Source organism: Amphiura filiformis, chromosome 2, assembly GCF_039555335.1.
Source record: "Amphiura filiformis chromosome 2, Afil_fr2py, whole genome shotgun sequence".
NCBI classification, from domain to species: Eukaryota; Metazoa; Echinodermata; class Ophiuroidea; order Amphilepidida; family Amphiuridae; genus Amphiura; species Amphiura filiformis.
Genome location: NC_092629.1, coordinates 86,904,943 through 86,929,762, shown reverse-complemented (window position 1 = coordinate 86,929,762; position 24,820 = coordinate 86,904,943). Strand labels below are relative to the sequence as shown.

General features: G+C 38.2%; 1 protein-coding gene across 1 annotated transcript in view; it reads right to left on the bottom strand.

Moving 5' to 3' along the window:
• The window catches only part of LOC140144289 (uncharacterized), a 24,828-nt gene extending 4,793 nt beyond the window's left edge, over positions 1-20,035 (bottom strand). Inside the window, 12 exon segments of the mRNA XM_072166111.1 lie at positions 3,256-3,327; positions 5,736-5,807; positions 7,347-7,418; positions 7,572-7,643; positions 8,823-8,970; positions 9,427-9,561; positions 12,717-12,827; positions 14,556-14,915; positions 15,315-15,434; positions 17,378-17,722; positions 18,941-19,054; positions 19,906-20,035. Of these exon segments, the coding sequence (XP_072022212.1) occupies positions 3,256-3,327; positions 5,736-5,807; positions 7,347-7,418; positions 7,572-7,643; positions 8,823-8,970; positions 9,427-9,561; positions 12,717-12,827; positions 14,556-14,915; positions 15,315-15,434; positions 17,378-17,722; positions 18,941-19,054; positions 19,906-20,035 (1,751 nt within the window).
• Between the last annotated feature and the right edge of the window lie 4,785 nt (positions 20,036-24,820).

The following is a 24,820-nucleotide window of genomic DNA, read 5'->3' as shown; positions in this document are numbered from 1 at the left end:
TTTGTGGTGAATTTCAAGTTATCATGTTAAAATATCATTATTATAGCTTTTATTAATCATTTTGATTATTCCCCATCCAAATACACTCCTCTACATGCTGCACACATGAAGAACTACATTGCAATGTGACTGACTGGTTCCACCAGCCACGTGTACTTCTTGTGCCCAGGCTTGGGCTTGTGCATCTGAGTCAAATGAATAGAGAGGTTCTTATCATAGGCCTATACAGAAATTTGGGATGTATATGAATTTTAAAATATTAATACAACATGGATATAATTATCCAGATGTGCATAATAAGACTCGAAAGCTACATCATTGCTAAATATATGTTGAAATTAGTATTGCACAGTCTGGCTGTCCATACTGTACATAGACATATTTTTGTGTCAGTTCCTGCAGAACTGACACCTTTAGTACAGGTTTGACGATCACGTGACAAATCGAATCTGTGACGTCAATAGTAATATCGATATCAATTTAAGGCTGTTCTAGTTAAATTACATACCCATTGGCATTTTGGCTGTTCCATTTAATTTCCATACTCAACATTTCCCTGTGCACTTAGTCCATGAATTGATCCTGATTAGCATTGTCGTATAGAGTTATATTTTTGTACACAACAGGGATGTTACTATTGTTTTAACTAAATGAAGCATACTTTTGCTTTTATCTTTCTTTGTCCTTTATTAATTATAAATTAGGTGATTTAATTAATATAATTCTTTGTTTCAGCGACCCAGGGGTAAACAGACAAACAAAACATAGGTCAAAATCCTTCAATTTCTGTGAAAATTGAACAAAAAGTACCCAAATCCCTACATTTTATATCTCCCTGTGCTATAGACAAATTTTATACGTCACATTTAAAATCATTTAAAATGACTTAGAAATTGCCTTATGCTATAATGGGGTCTTATACATTTGTATTGTGTGAACTTTGTTTTTAAATGCCTTTGGCTTCCAGGTTAGTTTCTCGGAGCTGGTGAGGTGTATCTGGGTGTAACTTGGTAGGGTGGTGGTAAGTGGCTGCCCTAAGACTTGATGCATTTTTTGCGAAAATATGCAAATTAGGTAGCTAATTTGCATATTTAACTTAAAAATTGTTTTTTGGTGTTTTTTTTTGCCATTTCGAAGAACTGGTGAGGCGTGTAGGGATGTAACTTGATGAGGTTGTGGTAAGCAAATTTTTGTCGCAAGATATGCAAATTAGTCACCACTTTTGCCTATTTTTTTATTTGTCGAATTGCTTTTGGCCATTTTTCGGAACTATATAGAAATGTAATTTGGTGGGGTGATGGTTAAGAGCAGTCTTAAGATCAGATGCTATTTTTGTCACAAAATATGCAAATCAGCCACCTCATTTCCCTTTTTTTTCTATTTTTAAAAACGCTTTTTGCCATTTTTCGGAACTGGTAGGGGGTATATAGATGTAACTTGGTATGGTGGTGGTAAAGGGGCAGTCTTAAGATCCCACGTGAGTTTTGTCGCAAAATATTAAAATTAGCCACCTCATTTGCATATTTGTTTATTTTTAAAAGGCTTTTTGCCATTTTTTGGAACTGGTGGGGCGTATAGAGATTTAACTTGGTGGGATGGTGGTAAGGGGCAGTCTTAAGATCCCATGTGATTTTTGTCGCAAAATTTGCAAATTAGCTACCTCATTTGCATATTTTTTATTTTTAAAAATGTTTTTAGCTAGAATAGAAGGCTGACGCTGCGCGAAAACACGTATGTAAGTGTATAATTATTTAATGATAAATGAACTACGACTAAATGTTCCTGTCAGTGCTGCAGTGCAAAACTTCTCATGCAATTCCATCTTTAACATTACATTCAAATAATAATTACATTGTAAATTGGAACTGACACCAATTTTTTTCAGGAATATCTTGTTTTCACTTGCATCCCAAAATATGCCACCTTTAGGCTAGATTCACTATGACCACCAATATTTGATCTCTTTTTGTACTTGATTAATTAATTTGTTTATACCCATACCCATAATAGGACCCATACAAGTACTTGAAGTCCCAATTTCCATACCACTACTGGACCAGTACCCGTACTCGAGTCCCAATTTCCGTACCCATACTCGTACCCGTATACTCATGGCTCCGTACCCGTACTCACACCCTATTTTGGAATGGCACCGTACTGAATACTCATGGCTAGGGATCCGTACCCATACCCTTACCCATGACCTGAAATCCGTACCCATGGCCTGGGACCCGTACCCGTACAAGTACTCGTGGTCCGGGACACGCACCCGTACCCATACTCATGGCGGGTCCTAATGGCAATACTACAAGTTTGACTGATTACTGATTTCCACAATGCACTGGATGGAGCACATAGATTCATAAATTAATATTATGTACTCTCACTGGGATTTTAATTTCAAAAAAGTACAAATTCATGCAAATTGGGCTATCAAGTTGACAGCTGGTATCATGAGCATATAAAACGTGAAGTGACTCGAAATGACTCGACAAAATATATCCGACTCGACTCGACTCGACTCGACAGAATGGCCTGACTCGACTCGACTCGGACTCGAAGGCTTCATGACTCGACTCGACTCTCGAGGGCTCAATGACTCGACTCGACTCGGACTCGACTTTCAGTGACTCGACTACAAGTCTGATAAGTACCGCGTGCAGGTCGATCTATTCAAAAATTGTATGCATCTATTGGTATGGTAGTTAATTCGATTATTACGTCACTTCGACGGCGAATTAGCGGTCACTGAAAATCATCCCCACGTCAACGAGGTCCAGGAATGTCCCCTCATTGTTAATGCCTACCTAAACTTTGTATCCCACCGCTTGAACAGGATTTAGCCAATGCAAACAAAGACTAGAGCTATTTAAGAATTCTATACATAGGTACAAGCTTATTATCCCATTTAGCAATAGGATTAGCGATTGGTTTAAAAGGTGATTGACTGACAATAAGATACATGTAGCATCAACTTGAGATGCTTATGAATAGAACCTTTATGCACATTTTGCACTGTAACTCAGAATACAATTTGCCGACTTTACGGCTCATTCGTGGCGTACGGTCACATATACTATATACAATCATTCATGGACGTCAATCCCGCTGGGCCCCTACCTTTCGGAAAATGACCCATTTTATGTTATTTTAGCCACTTTTTGACAATTCAGGCCGAATGTCCCCACACATTTCAAGCCGGATTGGCGCTAATGCAATCAGTATGTTCTATGTATTACCATATAACCGACTTACAGTGTTTTAAGCTGCTTCAAACCGACAAAAGCGTGTGATAGAATTCTCGTCAGCGGCATGTCGTTCATGAATCTAAGCAAAATGTCAAAATGGTCAGAAAGATTATTTACATGCAATATACATGAAAGCTGCAATCTTGGAAATAAGTCTTGGAACGCTTGCGTGTAAATAACGGAAAACTGTCACCCCCTTTCCCCCATGCAATGTTGAGAAATGCCAACGTCTTCAGGAGTTTCCCAATGTGTCCAACATTGGTTGATGGGGAGGGGGTAAATCATTGTAGTAGATGTCATGTTTGTTCCCAAACACAATATACGTCATTTCCATGATCATACGGAATTTACGGCAGAGTGTGTAAGCGTTCCAAGTACTTTTTTCCAAGATTGTGAGTGAAATCCGGGTTTTTCGTCATTAGTGGAGAGCAGGCTGTTTCTTAGAAAAATAAAGTTTTGATTTTTTTTTTAACGTACCATCCTCTCATTTGGTTAATTTTAGTGAATTAAAAACACCCTATGCAAAATGTTACTAGTTTTCAATGAAGTTTAGAAGGTTCTACAAGACTTGGAAAATTTGCATGTGAAGTCAATGGGATTTTAAGTGAAATATTTGCTCGATTTTCATTGACTGCACCGCATCATGACTCTTATAACGTGCATAATGTGTTATATTTTTCTATGCAAAATCAGCTATCATATTGGTATTATAATTCCCCCAAACTTTATTCGAAAGTGATTCGAATGAAATTTTGCACGGCGATATTTTGCACGCAAGATGTTATCTATGCTGATAAGTGAATTATTCGGATATGCACCAACTACCTTTGGCTTGCCCATACAGACCAGCTTTTTAAACATCTCAATACTCTCAAGGTGCAAGATATTTATCTCCATCAACTCGGAACATTACAGCCTTAATGTACGATCTTTTTTCAGAATATACCTTTATTTTCTTTCAAAACCGATTTTTTTGCATATTTGTAATACTTACACATTTTCCAACTTAAATCTATGAGCAAACTGTCAAATTATCATATTATCGTAATTTTCAGATTATGATAATATGTCGGAACGCAGTCGCTCCACATGTAGAGGGAGCGTAACCAAACTGGCTGCAATAACTCTGAGGCCGCACTCGCCGTCCAAATCCAAAAAGTGCGAGATATTTCGAGTGATAGAGATGAAGTTTAAGTAATGTTGTTTCTTTGTAAATTCCCAATGTTTTTCGCGTCCAAATGTATTGGGAACTTTCTTAATGATTGCATATTATCATTTTGGAAGAAAATGGAAAAATCCAAAATTTTAAAAAGATCGTACATTAAGGCTTTTTAAAATTAAAATTAAAATGTTCCAATAACACACCAATCTCCTCCGAAAAGATTTGTCCATTAATGACTTTTTTAGAACTAACAAAAGAATTTACCATCACCATACTAGGCAAGCCAATGATTTCCACGTTAAAATGTCCAACACCAAATTAGCTGATAATATAATTAATATTCAAGGAGCCCTAATATTGGAACTCACTTCCCCAGTCTATCAAATCTTGTAGTTCGGTACCATCTTTCAAATCCATCTCTAAAAATGCTCATCAGCACATATGTGACCATCCTCCACAACTGAGCCCGGATGTCGCCAGTGCCACTATTGAGATATGCTCCATTGAACTTAACAATAAACAATAGGAAACAAAGGATTTATTGACTGTTTTCTTGATTTTTCACTACTTAAATGTCAAGTACTATAGACATGATATACATCATTTTAAAGCTTATTTCAATCAGAATATTTTGGTTGAATATCTCAAAAATGATGATTGGCGACTTCAGGGCTCAGTTGTGCTGGATGGTCACATATGTACAACTCTGATTAGCCTACACCTGCAGTTGTTGTTGTTTTTCGCATTATTCAGGATCTACTTGCATAAAATTAAATCAGTATGTTCCACATCAAATTGGACCCGTTTGTCTGTCTGTTTCTATTGTTCCAGTCTTTAGTTATTATTAGGGACCGATCTTTATTTACGGCGGGGGAGGGGGAGGGAGGAATGAACGTTTTGGAAAAAATATCGACAAAAAAATCGCGTTCCCCCCTCGCGTCCGCTCAAAATTTTCGGATTCCCCCCTTGTTTTCCCTAATTTCTCCATTTAAAAAACTTAACAATCCCCCCTACTGGTTCAACAAAACATTTCGCGTTCCCCCTCAAGATCCCAAAAAAATCGGGTTCCCCCCTCAAAATGCCCATTCCCCTGTCGTAAATAACGATCGCTCCCTTATTATTTCTCTCTCGTTTGTAAAATCTTTTTTATATTGTAATCATTTGTATGGATAGAATTTTATGAAATAAAACTGAACTGAACCGAACTGAGTGTATTATGTTACTTCGTTGCAGGTATCAAATTTGTTTAGTCCAGCAAAACGTAAGACTCTTCTCCATTGTTCTCAGTCCTCTAGTTCGTTTGGTAATTATTCTGGTAAACTCACAAAGTTTCCAGCATCGCCAGTTCTTCAAACACACGATTTTCCAAAGTCGTAATATTGTTCTTGGACAAATCGCTGAAAAGAGGTAAAAGTGTTAACTATTATTTTAAAAACATAATAGCAATGACGGAGTGAAAAACCAAACGTCATATAGGTTAAATACCACTAATTATGTATTACACGGGTTTCAATGGGAAAATGGCTAATTCCGGGAGGAATTTTCTCATATTCAGAACTCTCACAGTTAAATGCCACTAATATCAGGTGAAACTATATGATTTAGATGCCAAATGATCAAAAACTCAACATAGGTTGACCTGAGACTTTTCTTGTTTTAACGCACTGAACCGTAAACACCTTAAAATGGCAGTGCGCCCTCGAAGCTGAAAGTTACAATATGGTAGGGCGAATATTTACTAAAAACTGAAGCCGTGCGTATGAATTGTGGTAATATTACATCAAAAATGTCATATAATGAGAGAAAATATACCATTTTGAAGCATCAAACCCTACAAAGTACTTTTTTGGCTATATAACTTGATCAATTTCAGCGATTTTAATGCAATCTTTTCAAATGACATGCAAACAAATAGTTACTCTTTGTATTTCCATGTGTCACCCAGGCCTATTACTGGTATGTAACCAATATTGTCTGTGTCTAAATTTCATTCATTATGCGACGACAAAAAACCTCTGTTCTACGGGCGGTCCATAGACTGTTCCTCTCTAGGGTCTATGGGCGGTCGGACTTGCCAAGTAGGGTCGGTCCGGTCGGTAGGGATTTTTTTTCTGGAAGAGGCTAAATGACCCTAAAACAGCTTTAAAAATCTGAAGAAAACAATCTGATTCTCTTTTGTAAACATATGCCTATTTTGGATTAAAAGAAATAAAATTTAGTCAAAATTAATCCACATTAGCCAAACGGCTGTTTTAATTCCATACAGCTAAAAACAGTAAGCTTCGACTATATTTATAAATACGTATTAATAAATACGCACGTGACAACCGCCGCGCTGCCATAACAACCTGTAGACCGGAATTCTGGAAGTGGCCTTCGACACAGCGGCTGGTCTTTCAAAATGTCATTTGTGATAACATATTACAAATTCGGGATCCCCCTCCCCCCACATGTATAATAATTTTGCCATTGATTTAATATTTAAATTTGGTGATATCATCTAAGGAGTTCCTTTGATTTTCTGTATAGTGTGCAATGGCATGAGGATTTGGTCGCGCTTGCTAGTTTTGCCCATGGGTCACGTGCAGGTATTTATAAATACGTATTTATAGATATAGTCAAAGGTAGCTGAAAAAAGCAAGATCTGGTTCGGTTGGGCGCATAGAACAGAGGATTTTTTCCGTTGTCTTAAACTAAATTTCCTTCATCAAGAAAGCGAATCATCTGTAGCAAAGTTTCGATTGAAAGATGACAGATTTCCCAATATCCCTTGTTTATTATCACATGATAGAACTACAATGTACTAATTATAACGAAACCGTTTTGCGTCAAATGTTTACTTGATCTGTTGATGTGTATCCCCAAGACCGTTATTCCTGACCATGCATTGCTTTACTATGACAAAGATTTGTGAATACTGAATATAATACACTTACAGCCACGTCAGGTTCAGTAATCCGTCGAATGTCCGGGTTCGAATCTCATTAATGCTATTTCCTGCAAGTGACCTGACATAAAAAGGAAAATTAAGGAACGTTTTGGCATTCAGAGTCAATTTTTTTTGTTATAATTCGCCACTAGAGTTTCGATATTTTGTTGAATAAAATTAATATCAAAATGTTTTTTAATCGTTTATTAGTATAATTATCGTTCGTAATTACAATGTTTGAAGTCCAGCTAATCCTTTGAACATTCCTGGAGAGAGTGTGTTGTACTGACTTCCCGACAATGTTCTAAAAAACAACATGATAATAATAACATTTAGGGGCTGTGAAGTAATTATGAGCCCTGGGTACTACAGAAACGTTCAAAACAATTTGGTATGTGCCGGGGGGGGGCAAATATTTTTGGCGCGTCATTTGAAAATTTTACCCCTCGGGCTCATAATACTGCACAGCTCCTAATATAGATTTGACATTATTGGAATATTTCTTCACGAAGTGGCAAGACTAGTCTGAAAGGGGTCTGCAAATAATTTGTATGAGTTTACATAACGGTGGTCATAATGAAGTGCATTAGCCTACAAGTGCATTTCAGCTGCCAATTGCTGGCGAAGTTTAGAAAATATCACCTCAAAGTCAAATTAATTTGATAATAACAGAAAATGTTGCATTAAGTCAGAAATTGTGTCCCCCATAAAGCTCAAATTCAGCCTCCTTAAATCCGCCATTGGGCATTAATACATTATTAGCACTATAATGTAAACTCATGGAAAGCACATTTTCTATCATATAGCAAACAATTATTTTACATCATCTCACGACACACCCCAATTAATACTTAGCCCGTGTGGTTTATGCAGACCCCGTCCAGACTACCAACTGAGCTAATGGGGTTGAGACACAAAATTGCAGGTTTACTTGTTCATATATAACATTATGTGTATCGATGATTTGCTCAAAACCCTTTACACTTTTATGGATGGCGCTCTTCATGTTTGCATGTTTTCAAAAGCACTCGATAGAAGGCATATATGTGATGCGATCAAGCAAAGTCAGTCGGAACTCGGAAATATTAAATTTTCAGTTTCTTATGGCATAGTTAAAAGCATTTACAAAGCTGCATTTTGCAGAAAACCCCATTGAAATTGAACAACCAGTTCAAAAGATGTAAGCAATTAGAGAGTTTCCAAAACAAGAGGAAACAAAAGGAAATATTTCCTTTGCTTGGCTATATCTAAAAAATGAATATTCCCGAGCTCCGACTGATTTTGCTTGATCGCATTATCGAGTGATAACGGTAGTCTATGATGATGTCAGTTTTCCCAGGTTTCACAGGTTAACTGATGAGTCTCTGAAGTAATTCTCTTAGAAAAAACATGTCTTAGTGCCTATCGTACCGTTAACATGCATGGTAAAGCTTCACGCGCTTCGCGCAGAACCCAGCCGCGGATAAAATATTTATTTACTCACAAGGTATGTGTTGTTCTTGCGAGATTACTGATAGTTTCATCAGTCCAGTCGCTTTGGCAGTTGACTTGAAAGACTGGTATTGGATCTTTATCACTTGTTCCTGGAGTGCTGTACTTACAGCGACAATTTAATGGGCAGCGTTTTATATCTGGAAGAACAAAGACCAACACAAATGTACGCATCCTTCGCGTTTGGCATGAAAAATAATTATGTTCTAGAATTTCACAAATTTCAGAATCGTACATTTGAATGACCATTTTTGGAATCAGCATGTAAAATGCATTAAAATGAGTACAAACAAGCCCTATATTGGTTCAGTGGTTCTTTGTACCTCTTATTTATGTTTGTTTGCTGTGTATACCCGACTGACCTTAAAAAGAGTGCAAACCTTTTTTTCCAAAATCTGAAAAATATGATAATCCTTTGACCAAACCTACACATGTTTCATTTTATTGTGCTTTTTTTTTCAAACGAAAATCAGAATTAATATTTTTCAATAACAATATAGGGCTTGCCCACCTTGGATATCAAAAGTATTCAAATATGAAGTATATAGTAAATCATTTACATTATTTTGCGTAAATGGTATTTAGTCTTATTTTACCACATTCAGTCTCGTCGTCTCCCATTGGACAATCACGGTTACCATCACACACGGTTTCCATGGCAACACATTTCAGGGCTTCAGACAAATCATTGGAAACGTCACACTTATAGGAATCTGGACAATGGATGTTTTCTGTTTAAGAAAATATGAATGAAAGAACAGTTTACCAACCCAAAGTGTTACAATTACAACAGATAGACACAAATCCCGACCGGCACACAACCCAACTTGAACAAAAGCAACAATGTGCCGGCATGGGAATCGAACCGACAGTAGCGTAGCCAGTGGGGTGGCAAGGGCGGCAGAGTGCCCCCCCCGACAAAAAATGAAAGAAAAAGTGCCCCTCTGACAAAAAATGAATGAGAAAATCTGGAGGGCAAAGGAAAAGAAAAGGGGCAAGGAGCGCCCTTTTCCACCAAAATTCACCCCGATCATGGCCTAAATATTGTAAAATATAACAATTTTGCGGGCTGCGCGCGCACATTAGAGAGATTGCGGAGAGGCGTTCACTGCAAACGCCATACGGGTTACGGATTTCTGCATTTTATGTCATAGTCCCGTTCACATCCAAACTAGCCTCCTACACAGCCAGTTTGTGTCGGTCCTAACGCTCGTCGTTCCTAGTATGTTCGTGATAGCCGCATAGAGTCTGAACCAAGACTACGTGTAAACGCAATTGCAATCATGATGGCGCTATGCTGAGACAAATAATCTCAAGGTAATAGGAAGCACCCATTGATTCACCTTGGGTGCATCGAACCAGAGAAGATTATCTTCTTTCATCGAACTACTTTCCTCGGTATTGATATGCAAATACGACTGGCTGTATCTATAATGCTCTAAGCATTCAGTCCAGATTAGCGATATTTGAGTTTTGCGGGCTATACGCTGGCGAAGTTACGTAATAATCGGATTAACTACCATAGCAATAGGTGAAAACAATTTTTGAATATACCGCGCTGCACTGACACGTTCACTCGGTACCTCTGCATTGAACCATATCATGCTGATCACTTGCACCTGTAAGATTAGTATCTTTGAAAAGACCAGTATTGTATTCAATCTATGATTGCAGACATACACAGGTGATTAGTTCAACCTGCTTGTAGTGCAGCGCGATATGGTCAAAATTGTTTTCACATATTGCTATGGTAGTTAATCCGATTTATTACGTAACTTCGCCAGCGTATTCAGCATCGAAGTGGTTACGTAATTCTCTTGGTTACCGGATCACGCTATTTTGATATCCTTCGAGTACCATATACTTTGTGTGGTGATTGTTTCGATCGTAGTTCATTACTCTGGCGCGTGATCCCGTTGGCATAGTAACATTACGTAACTTCGATACTGAATTGTAAAATGAGTATAGGCCTATGTTCACACGTGTATGCTATTTGTCTAAATATTCTACACAGAGTTTGGTGTTGGATGCCTAGGAAGTCTTGGTGTATATTATTCGAATAACAAGAAACAAACTCCATTATCATAAATAATACCCTGTTTACTTTCTAAAGCAAAATGAAAATAGATAATCTAATATGCCTAGTTCGATTACTACCCAGCAAACACAAATATATTACAGAAAACGTTAAATGTCGGCTTAAAGGTTATGTGAGGGTCAAGGGCATTAAAAGTTTTAATAACATTCAAAAAAACCTTTATTCTAAACTTGCTGATAAACGTTCTAACACAACACTTAAATATGTTTGCCAAATGATATTTTACTATAGCATTTCGAATTTTGGCTTAAAATGTTGTTGTATTATTTTTCAGTATAACACGAGTTTTCATGATTTTTATATAAACATACATCGATATGTTATCAAAACGTTTTAACTAAAACCAAAAACACATGCATTATCATGTTTTAAAAACATTTTGGAGTTTGCTGAATAGTATCCATAAGCAAAACACTTTGACAGCTGTTTAATGCACAACGAAAAAGCAAGTTCCCCGTCCCAAACAGACAATTATACCGCATTTATGCCGTAACATGACACAATCTTGCCTAAAACGCCTCTTCGCAAGCTGATTTTTGGACGGCATTTTCCACACACAAATGAATAGGCAATCTGCCCGTTCGAATTCGCGTCGAAAAAAATCGAAATTTGTTCACTTCTTCTTGTCTATACGAGATCAAATTTTAACCCCCAAAATGGATTTTATTACATGTCGGACTCTACTTGTTCTATTAGGATACTTTGATTCGTTTCATAACATGATAAACATCACATTTTTCTGCATTTTATAATGCGTTTTTTTGTCATTTTGGAACGTCATTTTTTGCTACCAACCGCAACGTAATCGCCTTACGGTAATTCCACGATTGACCAATTCACAATAGATTTCACCCTCTAGAGGGCATAATAACCGATTTTCGACTAATATAGCTTGCCGTTCGCGTTCCCGTGTCACGTTTCACGTAAATTTCGCAATCTCTCTATTGTCACAATAAAGCCCTTTTCACCCCAATCATGTGCGAAAATAGTGCAAAATACAAAAAAAAATTTGCGCGCAACATGCGCAAATCGTCCCAATATTCCTCTCTAAAAATGTATTGTATGATGCAACTGCAATTTTTTTCGTCTGTGCCCCCGAAATTTTATTTTGCCCCTCCTGATCAAGAAAGCTGCCTACGCCCCTGCGAACCGACGACCTTCCGATCTCTAGACGGACGCCTTATCCATTAGGCTACCAGCTCCCACTGATAACGGTGGTTAAAACTGGGTCTAATGTTGGCAGTCGAGGTATACAATACACACAAACAAATATTACGCAAGTACACAAGTGAAGGAGATCATTGCTAATCGAAAATATGTTAATGTATACATATATTTTGTTGTAACGTGATTTTCTTCTTTATTGGTGAAATTTTTTCCAGCGAAGTACCGAGAATAATAGGCATGGTTTGCTAATCGTCACTCTCCTTTGTAGATCATCAGCGGGGACATCTTGATTGGTATGGACTCTAAAATCCCGACAACCTCAAATCAATGAAAGATTCCGTATTGCCGAAGATGTTCAAAATAACCTAAAACCTAACCTCCGTATTCATACCAAGGAAAGACTGAACAAAATATTACGTTGACGTCCATGCTTGTATCAAAATTGATAATTAAAATCTAGTCAACTGGACTTACTATTATTGACTGGCGACGTTTCACATCCTGTCCTGGATGCTTCCTCATTTATCTTCATTAATTAAGTAATTATGCATAATTAGAATTTTCAAAATGGAATGTTTTGGTCTGAATATCGAATAATTCGGGTGTACGTATTTTACTCACCACATTGACTCTCTTCAGCCGAGTTCACACAGTCATTAAAACCATTGCAACGGGCTTCGACGCTGACACATACTCTATTTCCACAGTCAATATCGTTTGGGTGGCAAATTTCTGCGAATGGAATAAATAACGTTCACTTAGGTACAACATTGTTTTTGGTCCTATAGCGCTATCGATGCCCGAAGAGATACCGATGAGGTACCGTACCCTGAATATTTGAACAGTGCATTTGTTTTTTATTTAAATGAAAAACAATAACACTATGCAACTCTTCATTATTATGCTAACCGGGCACAGATAGTTCTATAGGACCAAATTAAACGTGGTGCCTTAATGTGATGTAGCCACAGCTAATATCACTGGCGAATCAGTTGGGTCGTTTGATTGCATGAGGCAGCTAAGAACGAAACCATTTAATATTGATCAGTATCAAGCGTAACTAACGCAGAACTGATCTCGACAACACCTATTCGGGCATTGTCTTCTTACGTCTTCTTCTCCGTTCTCTTCTCCTCATATTTCCTCATATCCTCCTTCCTTCTCCTCCTTCTTTTTTCCTCTTCCTGTTCTTTTCTTTTTCTGGTGGAGCGGTCCCCGGGGGAGCGGTCACTAGGTTTTATCGGTTCTCGGGGTATAGAAAATACCCCGAGAACCTACAGTAGGGCTACTGTCAATGTCAACGTCTTTCGGGCGTTATACAGCCTGCTGGTTGCAAAGGACATTTCCTATTGTTAAAGTCGCTCTTATTTGGCAAACACCAAGAACGACCGGTCCGTTACGGGATGTAATCACAGTCAAAATCGTTTTCGGGTTTTTTTTCCATCTCTTGTTTACATTTCAACGATTTCTCCAGTTTTTTTTTCATATAGATTTGGTGTAATAGAGGTAAAATATCCTGTAAAATTTACCCCAAATGGTGGCCGAATTTTAAAGAAAATTAAGAAAATTAAAATCTGACAGACTGGTTTAGAAACCTGCTTCGCTCGCGTGGAAAAAGCTCCCGTCTGCGTAAACTATTCAAAAGGGTTCAGACCATAAGGGCGCTTTTCCCCATGTTTATCAAGAAGCAGTATTAAAACTTAGTATTGGCTCAATTTTTCAACTCAAACCCCAGAAAAGATATCTTACCCCGCCCAGAATCATATTCGTAAGCGTAACTAACGTAGAAATCTTGACAACATCTATTCGGGCATTTTATTCGTCGTCGTCTTTGTTTCCTTCGTCTTCTTCTCCGTACTCTTCTCCTCATATTTATCCTTCCTTTTCCGCCTTCTTTTCCTCTTCCTGTTTTCTTTATCTGGTGGATCGGTCACTAGGTTCTATAGATTCTCGGAATATAGCGTGTTTATAAAAAAAAAAGGCTCTACGGTAGGGCTGCTGTCAATTTCAACGTCTTTTGGGCGTAACACGTGGAAGTTTGTTTCAAAGATGCAAATCACAACCTCTTTCTTTAAACGGTCAATCTCACACACATTTCACACCACGCTGTTGCTTTGATATAATGATTTCTTACAAACCAAAATTTGGTAGATCATATTAATAATTAGACTTTTCTTCGTATGTTCAATATCACTGTCTTTATTTTAAAACGGACAAATTCTGTGAATTTTCTGCGTTGTCCGCGCGTTCAATTCGTACGTGCAGAATATTCAATACTGGTCAAATTAGCAACCTCGCTCCGTCAGGGTGATTTTGAATAGTTAAACAAGCGTACGGTGACGGCCTATGGGAATCACAACTTCTCTAATTAACTCTTCTTCGACTCTGACCTGAAGCATAAACTATCCGTCCCTATTATTGAAAAGGAAAAGCTAAACAAACTTATGTAAGATGTCAAACCTGCTGTGTTCCAATCACGTAAATGGATGTCAAACCCACGCCTGGTTCCCGTTCTATCGCTGACGAATTTGATCCAAATTTGGTGCTCCAAAGAAACAATACGGCGTATTTTGACCATCCCAGTAAGTGTAGCAATAGTGGACTCGGCGTCTGATGGGTCTTCACCATCACCAATGATAAGAAAGTCATAATTTCTTTCCAAGTCGAAGTCCATGATATCAATTACTATTGGAGTACCTTCTACGCTCTCCACAAGATACGAGCAGAGAAGATCGGTGAGGTAGTTGCCAGGGTAATTTGCAGACGTCAAATTTTTCACATCACCATATTCTATGAATATGTTTCTGGCGCCACATGTACCTGTTGATTAATTGGTAATTTTTTAAAATGAACTCATCGAACCATTTTGAACAATTATTCTTTGTGCCCTCAAAACGGGGCTATTCCAGTTGAAATCCATACACCCCTATGGAAGCCATAACCTTAATCTTCCACACAGCGAGTGTGAATTTCAAATGGGGTTACGTACCTGAATGTTTTAATCCATTTGAAAACTACACCCATTCATTGTGTGAGAGATTATGGTCATGTCTTCAATATGGGGGTGTATATGGATTTAAACTCGAATACCCAAATGTCTCAGGACATGAAGGTAGATAAATTAATATAACAACAATATATTAACAACAACAACAACAACAACAACAACAACAACAACAACAACAATAATAATAATAATATTAATAATTGTAACTATACCGCAGTTTTTTTCATCCGCTTGGTCTGGGCAAATAGCACGTCCATCACATTTACTCTCATCAAGAAGACAGAAAAGCGCCCCCTCGAGGTTGCAAGTAAATTCGCCCTGACTACAAGTAGCTGCTTGGCAAAATACAAAAATTATGTACATTTTTTTTTCAATTTAGCTAAAATATTGCGAAGAACTTTTTAAGATGAAGAATATACTATGGTAGCGATGTATCCTATTATAAATATCCCCGTATTAAGAATATGTCGATATCGAACGTTGTACCAAAAAGGACAGAAGAACCGACATCTTATATGATATTGCATTTATTTGGTGAGCTTTTGCAGGCCTTAGCATTACAGAATGTATTACCTTAGGAGCCAGGCCCTTTGAAGTGACATGGCGTGTTATAAATGGTTGGCCTATGCAAAGGTTACATGGGGTCAAATTTCAAAAATTGCACGAATCTTGGTTTTTTAACCCCACCAGCGGGCGTGTAGCCAGCAAAGTCAGTTCGGGGTGGCAAACGTGAGTTTCGTCCCTATTTCTCACCCTCCTTCCCCTTTTTCTTCTCTCTCCTTTCCTTTCCACGGCCGTCGCTAGACCAATTTCTCAGGGGTAGGGGTGTGGAGTGGGGGTGGGTGGGTCGAGAAATAGATTTTGCTGGCATATGGCCATATTTACCTTTTACTGGCCACTGGGCAAGACAACATGATTATCATGCACCCGTGGCTTTTCGGATAGAAGGCACAACTGTCACCCAAGTGTTTGCCAAGCTGTCCCAAGAATTCCTTTACCGGAAAAAGCGCTATTTCAATGCTAAAATTCAAGCGGGGTGTACCGAAGTCACCGAGCTAGGGGGAAAATTTCCAAATCGTCCCACTCATCCGCTACTAAAAGAACATTACCGGGACCAACGCGCAAAGAGCGCGATAAAATTGCAATTTCATCAATGCTCAAATTAACCAAATGTTCTAAAATCGTACCAAAGGAAGACGCATAGGCCTTTTACAACTTTCCAAGGGGACGTCTCGTCGCAGATCTTTTCAGATAATTACTTTACCGAGATAAATGCGCGCGTAGCGAGCGGCAATTTAATACTAAATGGGCCAAAATGGGTTTAATTTTGGGTCTAAAATAGACCAAAATGATGATGAAAATCGTATATTTGTCACACCATTTCTGTCAACTGAGTAAGGGAGGGACTGACTTGCCCATAGCTAATCTCCATTGGTGCTGACGAAGGGCACAGTGCGGAGGGGTGATGGGATGCGCACATATATATTTTGTCGAACTTGAAAAATCATTTGTCCACATCACCTCAACGCGCCTGGCCAACATCATTGTAGGCATACCGGCCAAGTAGGGCCTATATTACGAAATAATTGTAGTTTTTATCCCCTCTCCATCATATGATGTGACAGACACACCTCATACTCTTACCTCTTTTCCACCTCTCCCCTCCCTCCATCTCCCCCCTCACTCTCTCTTCCACTTCTCTCTCCGTTCTCTCTTCCTTTCTCTCTCTTTTTCAGTTTTTTAGGGGTCATCGGGGGTGTCGCACTTGCACCCCCACCCCATGGCGACGGCCCTGTTTCTCCCTTTCCCTTTTCCCTCCCCTTTCCCCTTTTATTTCCCCTCTCCTTCCCCTTTCCCTTCTCTTTCTCCCTCCTCCCCTTTCTCTTCTCTTTTCCCTCTCCTTCCCCTTCTTTTCTCTCTCCTCCCTTCTTCTCGTCCCTATTTTTTCGCTTCTCCGTCCCCATTTTAGGTTTATCCGGTGGGGAAGTCTCCCCCCTGCCCCCCCCCCCGGCTACGCTAATGCCCACCAAAGTAGTCTTCTGGCCATAAGTATTCAGAAAAAGTATAGTTTGACATACCCGTGACGTACGATTCTTGAGTTATTAGCAAAAAGGTCAAAGATCAAAGTTTGACCGATTGTAACCAAAAATATCTGAAATTATTCCTCTTGCAAAATCATTTAAAATTGCACCATCTAGGGTGTTTTGTTACATAGTTACGTAGCAAAATAGGTCAAGGTCAATGGAATTCATAAGGAGATTGACCTCTTACTAACCGTTCATTTCTACAGTCTTCACATACGCGAAAAATCCTTCATCATTCCAAGACGTCGTGGAAAAAAACGACAGCCACATTGTTGAATGGTGTACAATAACTGATTTGGGTACTTCCGACTCGGTGCCTGACATTTCTAGTATGATTGTATCGCCCTCACCGACATATAAATAGTCATATCCTTTCTGAACACGAAAGAATTCAAATTCGATCCGAATGAAACCGTCGATTGTTGTTATAATCCACGTGCAATCCATGGAATTGGGATATAACTCAGGGTATAACGGGGATGATATATTGATAGCTTGGTCGGTGGTAATCTCGATTTCACTATATCCACAAAGGTCTGTAGAAAAAAAAACACGAAACAAACAATATTGATAAGAAAATAATATTCATTATTACAGCCATGACTATGAAAATAAATTATTCACGTTTCGGCATAAAAACAAATATCATTTTGTCCTTCAAATGGGTTAAAATTGGAAGCATTAAACTCTTCCAATTCGAATATAATGTTCGAGTATCATGATATTCGAACAAGTCAAATATCAAATTTACCACCAGATAAATGACTAAATTCTTCATGACATCTCATTACACCTTTACTCGGGAATAACCAGGTAGACAACCATTCCCCTTTTCTCCATTCCCGTTGTCTTATATTGTAAAATGAAGTTTCCTGTTCTTGCTTGTTTGCTCGAATTTCGTTAGCGCTTATAAACATGATAAAGCTAAATTAATACTAAATAATGCAAAACTGATTCGCAGCGCGCAGTGTGCAAACTGCGCATGCGTGTTATGGTTCAAGCATGCACCAGTTACGTAATGGGGGCACACCACTACATTCTTCCGCATTTGGTGTAACCCTGTATAGTTTCGGTTAAAAATAGTGCCTGGGCGAAATTTATCAGTCTCTCGAGGGTACTAATTTTAGATAAATCGTGCTTATTTTTATGGACACAAAATTATGTATATAGGATCTCAACATTAAAAATCTGTTCAAAAATGTTTCAAATCGATTGTGAATTAGTGACAGGCTGTCGGAATAATATCAAGGCCGAAACTGGTAAAGGAGGTGAAATTGTCTGCTGGAATTCGTGAGGGCGCTGTTCAAGTACCCGTAGCTCAAAAGTTCGACTAGCTTGGTCACAAAAAATAAATTTTTATTAAATTTCAGACTTTATACTTTAAGTAAATCCATACGACATTTTCTCATTTTCGTAACTAAGGGTAGAAAAACGAATTTACTTTCTTGTGTTTTCACGTGTATTTCAATAGGACGATTATTTAGTGGTGTGCCCCCCTAATCACCCATATTTATTTCTAGTTATCCCTTTTAATTTGTCTCATTATCATTTGTTCGTGTGCAGAGATTGGTGAATAAATATGTTTAATGCATACTTAAACCATTTTTCGTACTTATTCTCAAAATTACAAAAAATGACATAGGCAATTATCGTAGCAGAGTGACGAAATGTGATCAAGTATAAATTCAGCTTAAGAGTGAACGTTGGCGTAAGAAAATAATGTACTCTCTCAAATATCACAAGAAATATTTTACCGCAATCATTTTCATCTGAATTATCCATACAATGGCTGACTCCGTCACATTTCAGGCTTGCGTCAAGACATGCCATCGTTGAAAAACACCCAAACTCATTCTCTCTACAAACAACTATAAGAAACGGGTAAAATTAATTATCAAATCAAAGCTATATTATGTTAGGGGCGCATCATTTGATTTCCGAGGAGAGGGGCATAAGAGTTAAAAAAAAAACTATTCCCGCTAGTGAGACGAAAAATTCGCCCGACCAAACTCCCATGCCCCCCTCCCCCCTCCCCGAAAATTAAACGACGTGACCCTTAACGATGCGGCCCTTAACCATGGAATTATGGAAACTTTCGGGCCTCATAACTGCTAAATTGTTGGTCAAAGTAAACATTTTTAGAATGGTAAAGACTTGATAAATTCATCTGTGAGGTTTAATTTGGACCAAAATGCTCATTTTTTGAGAAAATTTCAAAAATGGGTTTTTTTGCCCCAATTTTTTTCGGTCAACGTAACAAAGAAATTCTTGGGCCAATTTTTTTTTATTAATTTTTAAAAACTAGACAAAAATATTTAGGAACAGTTTTTTATTTTTTTTATTTGACCAATTTCACCAAAAACATTTTGAAATTTGAAAATTATCTAAAAATTAACATTTTGGCCAATTTCCAATTTCAATTTCATATGAATGGCCAAGTGGTCCAAAAACGTGTACGACAAACATGTAAGGTTACACGTGTAAGATTGCATCTTATACGTGTAAGGTTGCATCTTACATGTGTAAAAATGAAGAGGATTCTTTTAGTTGACGAATCACAGTGTAAGAAATCACAAACAACCATTAATCATCTTACGCGTTGCAAACTTCGATCAATAATATGTAAAGACGTTTTTAGATTTGTAACATCCACGACTTCTTATACGTGTAAGATTTTGAATTTTGTGATGGACGATACGCGATATTATTGGCGACGTACCTAGGATAAGTATAGAGCTCGCCACCAACATCGTAAACAAGGCATTTGCTACATTTGTATGAGTTTCGACAATGTCTTGTATTGTATGTCGAAACTCTGTCAGGAATGGTTCCGATTGTTGGACCGTCATGTTCACAGCCCGATTTATCTCACTTTCTGGTTACTTTTTCTCAGTTATCTGGAGTCAATTTGTACTAAATATCAATTAATTATTTCAAGAGGTCAAAGTAAAATGATCACGTTTGCGAAATCTACCGTGTACATATCGATATCGTGACTGAGATTATTCGACGCTCGTCGTATGTACTAGTCAAATTGGAATACCGTCCATCCCTAATAGGCCATTCTTACGCGTGTTAGAAATGCTTTGGCGATATTTCATTGGTCAAAGATGAATACGCGTAAGATGATTGGTTGTTTGTGGTTTAAATATGGGTTCTTTATATGATTCGTCAATTTAAGCAACCCGCTAGATTCTAAGACGTATATAAGTTGCGATCTTACACGTATAAGATGCAATCGTACACGCAGGCCCGTACGCAGTGGGGGTGCGGGGGTGCGACCGCACCTCCCCAAATTTACAAAAGTGTACAAAAAGTCCCAAAATGTCAGAACTTGCGAGCGTAGCGAGCAAAAAATCATGTTTTTTATGCTCTTTTGGTCAAAAAGGTCCAAATTTTGGGAAGAAAGTCCACTTTTCACAAAATCGCACCCCCTTGGGAAAAAAAAGTCCACTTTTTCAAAATCAGCACCCCCCCAAAAAAAAATCCTGCGTACGGGCCTGCGTACGGGCCTGCGTACACGTGTAAGATGCCATCTTACACGTGTAAGGTTACACGTATAATATTACACGTTTATTGTTCCACTTGGCCATTCATAATTTCACGCATTCCTACACCTCAATGGCAGCCATAGCTGGGTCGCCGTCGGCTCCATCCCACCTAAAATGTGAAATGATGCGACCTTGGAGGAAATTTTAAACTGCATTTACAACACACTACAAATTAACATCAATTTTAAAGCGGCTTTAATCCACCCAATTGGGCAGTCACAACACCAGTTTTGCGGGTACTACAATGTACTCGGTCATGGCCGACTAAATTCTGACCATCACTTTCTGACCATATACCTTTTTTTTAATATGGCGGGCACAAAAGGAGAGGGCGTAATTTGATTTGGGTAATCTTTTGTCAGCTGAGAAGCATACAATTTCAAAAGGTTACCTAAACCAAAGTACACCCTCTCCTTTTGTGCCCGCCATAATTCACACTCCCTGTGTGTGAGAATATGGTCATGTCTTCCATAGCGGGAGTATGGATTTCTACTGCAATAGCACATTGTGTCGATACTATGTTTTTACTCAGGGGTTGATCAACATTTGTACTGTAAAATCTTAAATCAAGTTTCATAATGAAAAAAGTTTTTCGAGACAAACCTGGATCTAAACTCCATTCGATTTCCATCAACACTCCAGGTTCCGCGTATCTTCTATCAGATGTAAATTGAATCCACATCTGGAAACCACCGACGCTTACTTTGTTTGGAGCATCGCTCCCGGAAAATCGGTGCTCCGTACTGTTACCTGTGACAACGGGTCCGGAACCGATGTTTATGAAATCGTAATAAAATTCGGTATCGAAGGCGAGAAAGGTTACTATGATGTGTCCGTTGTCTGATGCCGAAATGACCCATTGGCAATCCAGGTAGTCTGGGTACGTACGAGGGTATAACGGCGTCGTCAGGTTGTATTTACTGTCTTTGTGTAAGATTTTGATACCCGAATCACAAACGTCTGTTAAAAAGTATTGAATGAACAAGAAATACGTTTGCCATTTAAAGATAGTAATCATATAATTAACCATTAATAGCGCAGCACGACCACTATCATCGACATTTATATCATACCTTATCCATCTCTTACTCGTCAGGCATCCTCCTCTACCCTATACCCTCCTCTTCCCCCCTCTTCTACTTCCTCCTCCTCATTATCATCTTCATCATCGTCATCATCATCGTCATCATCATCGTAAACAAATTGTTTCTTAATACTGATAAGACAAATGTTATGCTCATTGGTAGTGAGCCTAAGTTACGCAATGATAAATGCTCTGCTTTTTCAGTTTCCATTGATGATTGTCAACTTGTAAGAGTTCATAGTGCCAAATGTCTTGGTGTAAAGATAGATTCTAAATTACTTTGGCACGATCATGTTAATTCAGTCATACAGAAATTATTTTGTAAAATAGGACTCTTGAGACGTCTAAAACCATTTCTTGACGTTCGCACTCTTAATGTTTTATATAAGGCTCTTATCCAACCGCAATTCGACTATTGCAGTGTAGTTTGGTTTGGTCGCTTCAATGAAGATGTACGTAAATTATGTGTTTTACAAAAGCGATGTGCTAGAATAATATTGCGTGCCAACTACCTTACGTCTTCTGATATAATGTTTCCTATATTAGGATGGGAATCACTTCCAAATCGTGCAATGTATTTCAAATCACTGTTAATGTTTAAATGTCTTAACGATATATCACCACAGTACCTTATCAACAGGTTTTCTTATGTACATGAAAAACATAATGTGAACACCAGACAAGCTGCGTCCAATTTATTGGCTCTACCGCCTTGCACAAATGGTTATGACACTGGGTACTTTAAATCATCTTTTTCATACAGTGGGGTTGAGGTTTGGAATAAACTGAGTAATGATGTAAGAAGTTCTATAAATGTGCAGACTTTCAAGCAAAGGTTCAAGTCTTAAAAAAAAAATTGAGCATGTACTTGTTAATGATGTATTTCTTTCTACTTTGAAAATTGTATATATTTCTGTATTTTAATTTTGTATCTAATAGTTGTATATTTTATATAAATTGCATGTTGAAAATTGTTGCCTTTTAATGTTATGTAAATGTATTGCAGGGCCCCATGTAAGACCAGCTATCGGCTGAATTGGGCTACCCTGGATAAATATGAATAAAATAAATAAATAAAATCATTATTATCTTCATCATCATTGCATCCTCATCGCAAAAGACGGTGACCGCGAAAGACGGTGACCGCGAAAGACGGGTGACCGCCAGTATACATACCACACTGTTCATCTGTTGCATCTAAACACAGTGCTGTACCATCACATACTGTATCGTCACGCAAACATCCAACCCCAGACTGGCACACGAACTGCCCATCATTGCATAGTGGATCTAGCGAGAAAACATGTACACAAGTTGATCATTGAAATTATTCAGCAAAAAAAGATATTTGTCACTAATCTGTGACTTTCAATCATTTAAAATACAGAGGCAGTAATAAAGTAGACCGTGTAGGGGCGTTCCCGCTATTCATTCTGTCATACATGTGTCTAAATTGCAGACACTTTTTGCACAATAGTATTTAAATGGTGGACTTTTAGGTGGGGACATCCACGCTTATTTTAAATGAGCATCGTTTTGGCGTACTATAAGTTTGTCTTCAATAACAACAGTGCCCGTTGCTTGTGATAACAAAATAAGGCGATATTTAAAATTTCGATTTAACAAATTAAAAAAAACATGTGATAAACCATGTGATTAGATCAAAGCCACGGATAGCGCAATTACCTAAGATCATAAGATCATCACACTGTATTCCAGATGACAGCATACAGTGTCCATGTTTATTGCCAAGTGCATGGTAATGCGCATATCGGGCTATTCCAGTTGAAATCCATACCCCGTATGATGGAAGACGTAACCATAATCTTCCACACAGGGAGTGTGAATTTCAAATAGGGGTAACCTGAATGGGCGTCATGTCTTCCACAGGGGGTGTATGGATGGTAACTGGAATAGGACATTGGGTGCTCGTCTAACAAACCTGTATTGGGTTGAAGAGTAAGTCCTATAACAAACCCACGATACGTGTCCCAGCCTTTTGATACGAATTGTATCCACACATGTTCTTCATTGGGTATTACCACTGTCTCTGGAGGATACTCTCCACCAAATTCTATCGCCAGATTTTCATTCAAATCGCTACCAAACCTTCGTAATAAAAGTGAAATTAGTTACTTCATTCGATATTTCTTAATATGCAAATGAGATAACCCTAACCCTCATTTGCATATTTGAGAATATTGAACGAAGAATGTGCCAAATGGATCGTATGAGTAAATAATTGGACACCAAGCTAAAGGTGCTGTTTGACTAAATGAGTTACTTTAAACCATCAATTTGGCGGGAAATTCGGTCAGCGGTGAAATGTTACGAATATTTCAAGGCACTTGTAACGTAATGATTGTATTATGCCTTATCTTTGATGGAATAGCGTCATATGAGCAGGGGAGTGGTATGTGCCCCAATTGGATTCAAAGTTGTAAAATTTGATAGAAACAAATACCCCCTCAATTAGACCCAGTACCCCTTAAATCAGTCCCGGTGTGCCACCCCAATCAGATGATAAACGCTACTAACCAAACAAAGCAAAAAATTGCCCAGTAACAAATCAAAACTATACAGAAAACAACTCAAGTAGCCTACTCAAACACAAAAAGGTGTTTTCGCACACTTTTGGGGCTCAGCATCATCATGATCTGTCAGTCAAATATTACAACTTTGCGCAACCAAAAACATATTCACGCAATGTGGAAAACATCAAACGAGTTAGGGTACAACAACCCCCGGGGGCCACTCAACACAAATGAATATCATCCAGGGAAAGACCCCTGTTTTTGGATTGCGCGTCCGCGCAACTCCGAAAGACTCCGGAATTTTACTAAAACAAAGCGCTAAAAAACACTTGATGTTGATAATTTTAGCTCTAAAAGACCCCGAATTTGCTCACAGTTCCTCTCATATCTATTTTAGACGACTTTCAACCAGAAAGCCAATAAAGACCTGGCAGTTAGCAACTCTAAAAAAACCGTTTTACAGAT